General features: G+C 49.2%; 1 protein-coding gene across 1 annotated transcript; it reads left to right on the top strand.

The window, feature by feature from the left end:
• The first annotated feature begins 658 nt into the window (after positions 1–658).
• LOC137639493 (uncharacterized) lies at positions 659–6,250 on the top strand. The gene has a single exon (XM_068371760.1). It carries the CDS (start codon positions 659–661, stop codon positions 6,248–6,250), a length of 5,592 nt encoding a protein of 1,863 aa, XP_068227861.1.
• The last annotated feature ends 303 nt before the right edge of the window (positions 6,251–6,553 follow it).

Here is a 6,553-nt window from a genome sequence, read left to right as displayed (position 1 = left end):
TTAGACAGAGTGACGTCACGGCCCCGGACCTTGGCAGTGCATGGCTGTCCACTGTAGTGTGAGCATCTCTGCGCTCAGCTTGCTGTGTTGACTAATGCGGTGATTTAGGAGTGTCTCTCCGTGTGTGAAGGACCAATCACACATTTGGCTCGATAACTAATCACTCGCAGGAGATTAACGGTACCACCTGTGAATGTTCTTTGAACTGAACTTGAAACATAATTGGCGTTGGGAAAAGATGTAAGTCTATCATTTATTGTAATGAACCCTATTGCAATTAATGTAATCCTGTACCATTGCTGTATTTTCTTTATTGACTTGTATTTATGTATTATAATGAACCCTATTGCAATTAATGTAATCCTGTACCATTGCTGTATTTTCTCATTGACGAGCTGTTTTTTTTTTTTTTTTTTTTGCAGCTAAAACCTCGTCCGATATACAAGTTGTACTCTTCAATATATCTAACATAAAAGACGTGAGTTTCAAGACCTACACGCCCATAACTTAGAACTTTAGCCGAGAGAGTGAACCCCTCTCCGGTGTTCTACAGTTTTAGATCTTTACACAAAGTGGGTCTCAGATGACTGATTGTAACCTGACTATCAAGAAGTGAATCTTTCTCAGACGTTGACGCCGAGCTGGGAACATCGTCATCATGTCAGAGAGATCATTAAAATCAAGAACGTCATCCAAGAGCGACACAAGCGAGGTCCGCCGAAAGCTGTTAGAAGCGCAAGCTAACTTAGGCAAGGTTCAACTGAAGGCACGCTCAGAATCGGAAGAACGTGCAGCCAAGAAAAAAGCTGAAGCTGATGAACTTGCTGCTCAGAGAGATGTCGAGGATCGGGCTGCTAGAGGGCTAGCGGACGCTGCATTGCTGGAGGCCGAGCTCGAGGTTCAGAGACAGCAACTTGAATACGAAATTAGATCGGAGGCAGGAGAGTCGCAATGTGGTTCGGAAGTGTCTTCACATGCCGGAAGCGTGAGAGTTCCCGGTGTAAAGGTCGTGGAGACTGAACATGAGTCTAGGATCAATCAATGGAGGCTAAGTGTCGCCCACCACCACGAGAATGACCCAAGTGCTATGCGGACATTGGACCCTGTAGCACATACAAGAGGACCAGAATGCCATTCTACACCCATGGAAGTCCACTCACGGCCATTGGATCCCACCTCAACTCCTTTCGCACCACGACATGCCACATTTGAACCCTCTGTTACTGACCCCTTGACCAACAACTCTCAAGTGCTTAAGGCACTCGAATGCACTCTTGCTAGCAGCAATGAGTTGGCGCGGACAACGCTGTTACCACCTACTAAACTTGAGCGCTTTGGAGGTGACTTCACCAAATTTAATTTGTTCAAGATGTCCTTCAAATGGCACATTGAGAACAATACCTCGGACCCCGAGCGCAGGCTGAACCACTTGTATCATATCCTAGATGGGCCTCCGAGAAACCTGGTTGAGCACTGCTTGCACCTGTCACCAACAATTGGGTACGATGAAGCTTGGAAGCAGCTGAGTGAATTCTACGGCAGAGAAGTCGATGCTACCGAAGCTTTTATTCGTCAGCTTCTCGAATGGAAGGAAATCCCAGCAGGTGATAGCGAAGGTTTAATGAACTACGCTTCTTACCTAAAGAAGGTGAAGGCAGCACTGGGTGCAAATTACACTAGAATTGAGCTGCAAGAAACTATGAGAAAGATAGTGGAAAAGCTCCCTCACCCTCTTCGGGTAAGATGGGTCTCTAAGTACCTGGAACACGAACGCAAGCTTCCAGCCCTGATCACCTTTGTGGAGAGACAGGCACTGGTCGCTAAAGAACTGAAGTACTACGAGTGCGACCGTCGTCCATCCAAGGGCAAACCTGAGGACACGAGCAAGCCGATTAAAGCTAAAGCCTTGCCTGTTCACCACAGCTCTCCTTCCGACAATGGGATATATTGCGTATACTGCAAGAAAAATAAGCACGGAATTCAGTCGTGCCACCGATTCCAAAGCCTCAATTTGGATGACCGCTGGAATGCTGTGGTGGATGCCAAACTCTGCTTCAGATGCTTAAATGTCGCGCACAATCACGAAGCCTGTGAAGAAGAATCTACGTGTGGCCAGTGCGGCTTGGGGACGCATCACACGCTCTTGCACTATGTGAAGAAAATCCCTCCAGGGGACAGTGCAAACTCCAATAGAGCAACTGTGTCCAAGACATCTGACAAGCCTAAAGCGGAGGCCGGGACGACTAGCAATGCACCACCTGATAGAACTAACACCGAAACCGCTCCAGAGGCTGGGACTCCTCCTCCGACAAGGCACGTACACGCCATGTCCACTGACCGACGACCTGATGGTCATACAATGTTGAAGCTTATCCCAGTCATGGTGAACGGAACGTGCACTACGGTCGGCTTCATAGATGGAGGAGCCGCACCCACGTTAGCCGCAAGGAGCCTAATAGATCGGCTAGGTGTAACGGGAAGGCCTTGCAACCAGACCATGGTGACAGAGGCCGGTACGTTCGCCTGCAAGGAAGTGGTCCAACTCACCCTTGGTAGCATCAACGGAGGTGAGGAGGAAGAACGAGTAAAAGAAGTCTTTGTTACTGACAAAATTAATGTGTCGACGGACTACATAATGCCTTCGGACTGGCTGAAGAGATGGCCACACATGGCAGACGTAGAGCTGCAAAGCTTGCCAACTGACCACGAACAGGTCAAGCTAGTGATCGGGTTAGACACGACCCTGAATCGAGTCATTCTGGAGCAACGCCACGGCACTGCCAATGAGCCATCCGCCTACCTAACCAAGCTTGGTTGGGTGGCTTTCGGTCCTACTGGAGACCGGTCTGCACCGGAGGTCTCACCCGTGCTTCATGTTCATCGAAAATTTGACCCTCAAGACTTGACAGAGCTACTGCAGAGTCATTTTAATAGAGATTTCTTCGAAAAGGAATCCCTCTCCAGATTGGAAGATTCCCTAGAGGATAAGAGATTCTTGGCCACCTTGAATAACACGACACAGCATCGACATGGAAAGTACATGGCCAAGCTGCCATTCAAGGACTCTACTCCTCTACCTGATAATATGAATATGGCAATTCGACGAGCCCAAAGCTTGAAAAGAAGACTAGACAACGACGAAGCTTACAAGACATCCTACGTAGCTCAGATGGAGAAATATACTGATAAGGGCTATGCCGAAAGGGTTCCTGTAAGTCAGCTAGACAGGAAGAACGGGCGCGTATGGCTCATGCCGCACCACTCTGTCAGGCATCCTGTCAAACAGAAAGACCGAGTGGTCTTCGATCTGAAGGCAAGGCACCGAGGAACATCTCTCAACGAACATCTGATGCAAGGCCCTGACCTCACCAATAGCCTGACGGGTGTTCTCCTGCGTTTTAGAGAGGGTCAACATGCCATCACAGCAGACGTGCAGGAGATATTCCATCAGGTGAAGGTACCTGAAGAGGACAGAGACTGCCTGAGGTACCTCTGGTGGCCAGAAGTTGTCACCAGCAAAGAACTGCAAGTCTTCAGAATGACGTCCCACGTTTTTGGCGCAAGATCATCGCCGAGTGTCGTTAACTTCTGCTTACGCAAAACGGCCCTGGACTTCGGAAGCAAGTATAACGAAGAAGCTTCTAACTCTATACGTCGCAACTTCTACGTCGACAACCTCCTCAAGGCGATGGATGAAGTGGAAGAATGCATTAAACTGACAAGAGATCTGATCAAACTGTGCAGGGATGGAGGTTTCCGTCTTAACCAATGGACCTCCAGCAGCAAGCAAATTCTAGCTGCGATCCCCAGAGAAGAACGAGACGACTCTGTGGCTGTCCTAGACTTGAATAAAGATGAGCTGCCAACTGAACGAGCCCTGGGGATCCATTGGAATATGAGCATAGACGTGTTCACGTTCAGAATCGTCCTTAAAGACAAGCCTTTCAACCGACGTGGTGTGCTCTCTGTTGTTGCATCGATCTACGACCCCTTGGGCTACTTATCCCCCGTCACTTTGATCGCGAAGATCCTGTTGCAAGAAATGTGCCGAAGGAAGCTCTCGTGGGGTGAGGAGATGTCTGCTGATGAACTTGTTCGATGGAAGACCTGGCTTGCGCAGTTGCCACAACTGGAAGAGTTCCAACTGCGAAGGTCCTTCATACCACCAGACTTCAGAGATGTTGACACCCTTCAGCTGCACCACTTTACAGACGTAAATCAGACAGGCTATGGTGTAGTCTCTTACTTACGTGTAGTTGGTGTCAATGGAAAGATTCATTGCACTCTCGTCATAGGACGGGCGAGAGTCGCCCCTCTGAAAAGGACCACCATCCCTCGTCTTGAGCTGACGGCGGCTGCTATCGCTGCACAGATGGACTCAAAGCTGAAGACTGAGCTTGATCTGAAACTGGCCCCGTCAGTCTTCTGGACTGATAGCACGTCAGTACTGAAATATCTCAGAAATCCGACTGCAAGGTATCAGACCTTCGTGGACAATAGGGTCAATCTCATTAGGGATACATCCGACATTATGGCTTGGAGATACATCAATACTACTGCGAACCCAGCAGACCTTGCGTCACGTGGCCTCTCCGTCGCTGACTTCCTCCAATCATCTTTGTGGTTTTCAGGACCAGATTTCCTCAAGATGGACGAAACGCACTGGCCAACCATACCCGAAGACGTTGTCAGAGGAGAGCTTGATCCGGACGCCGAAGTGAAGACTTCTCCCGTCTTCGATATAACGAAGAAAGAACCAACGTTCATTGAATCAATAGCGACAAGATTCTCCTTCTGGTTGAAGTTTGTCAGGACCGTCACGTGGATGACAAGATTTATCCGCCACATGCAGAAGGCTCGCCCATACAGCGGCGACTCACTCTCGAGTGCGGAGCTGCGTACCACGGAGAATTTGATTTGGAGACTGACCCAAAGCCAAGAGTATGAAGAAGAGTTAAGCACCCTCTCGAAGAAGGGAAGATCGCTGAAGAGGTCTAGTAAATTAATCAAGCTGAGACCATTTCTCAAGGATGGATTGCTCCACGTTGGTGGTCGATTGCAGAAATCAACACTGGCAGATACGGCTAAGCATCCGATCATCCTACCCAGCAGTTCTCTGGCGGTCAAGCTTATGGTGAGAGCCACGCACGAATCCTGCGGCCATTGTGGCCAGAACCACCTGATGACCCAGTTGAGGACAAACTACTGGATCGTCCGCGGAAATGCGATAGTCAAGACTGTCATTCGAGAATGCTTGGTCTGTCGCAGACTAAGTCGTCGTCCTTTAGTTCAGGTGATGGCTGAACTGCCATCCGACCGGCTTTGTCCAGATGAACCCCCCTTTACTAACACTGGGTCGGACTGCTTCGGACCGTTCTTAGTGAAGCAAGGAAGGTCCACAGTGAAGCGTTGGGGCGCTATCTTTACATGCCTTACCTCGCGAGCAGTCCACCTGGAAGTGATCGATACAATGGAACAAGACTCCTTCGTCAACGCCACCAGGCGTTTCGTCGCTCGCAGGGGGCCTATCAAGAGAATGTGGTCCGACAACGGGACCAACATTGTGGCCACGGAACGAGAGCTAAGAGAAGCTCTCCCGCGCTTCAACGAAGGAGAAATCAGAGACACACTCTCGATCCGAGGCATAGAGTGGAACTTTCATCCACCACATGCCTCACACTTCGGCGGAGTGTGGGAGCGTCTGATCAGGTCCGTCCGAAGAGCCCTCACAGCGGCCTGTCTCCAACAAGTCACGACTGATGAAACGCTTCGCACTCTGTTCTGCGAAGTGGAGGCTGTTGTTAATAGCCGACCTCTGATGAAGATCAACGACGACCCGAACTGTCCTGCCCCTCTCACACCTAACATGATCCTAACTTTGAAAGGGTCACCCGATCCCTTCACATCCACATGCAAGAAGGACATGTATGTGAAGAGGCGATGGAGACAGGCACAATTCCTCGCTGACAAATTCTGGTGCAGGTGGATACAGGAGTATCTCCCCCTGCTTCAGGAGCGCCAGAAGTGGTCAGTCCCAAAGCGTGACATCAACGTCGGTGACGTCGTTCTAACGCTGGACAAGCGGCTTCCCCGAGGCAGCTGGCCTCTAGGGAAAGTCATGGAGGTCACTCGGAGCGCTGAGGGTCGCGTACGTCAAGCTTTGATCAAGACTGAGAACGGCGAGTTCAGAAGGCCCGTGCAGAAACTGTGCTTTCTCTTGGAAAATGATAAAGGCGATGATATGAAGTGATATATATGAGGTGTAATGAGCGTACGCCGAGCGCTGCTCGCTGCATTTTGTAAATTTTGAATTTTATTATTTGAGTTGAAAATATAGCAAGGTCATTTGAATGAAGTAACCCAAGTGATGCCGTATCTACGGAAATATTTAGCCCATGACCAAATAGGGGGCAGTGTAAGATACGCCATAACGTATTTCCAAGAAATTTTTTTTGTGTTCTTTGTTAACCATGAGGATTGATTTAGTTTTCCTTATTACATTCTCCAGGACCAACTCTAAGCGCCAAAAACATAACCTTATATGGGCATAGCG

The sequence above is a fragment of the Palaemon carinicauda genome, chromosome 4, assembly GCF_036898095.1.
Source record: "Palaemon carinicauda isolate YSFRI2023 chromosome 4, ASM3689809v2, whole genome shotgun sequence".
NCBI classification, from domain to species: Eukaryota; Metazoa; Arthropoda; class Malacostraca; order Decapoda; family Palaemonidae; genus Palaemon; species Palaemon carinicauda.
This window is presented reverse-complemented; position numbering and strand designations above follow the sequence as displayed.

Bases quoted from the DNA above. Each gene is read 5' to 3' on its own strand.
- LOC137639493 (XM_068371760.1), top strand. From the start codon at position 659: ATGTCAGAGAGATCATTAAAATCAAGAACGTCATCCAAGAGCGACACA.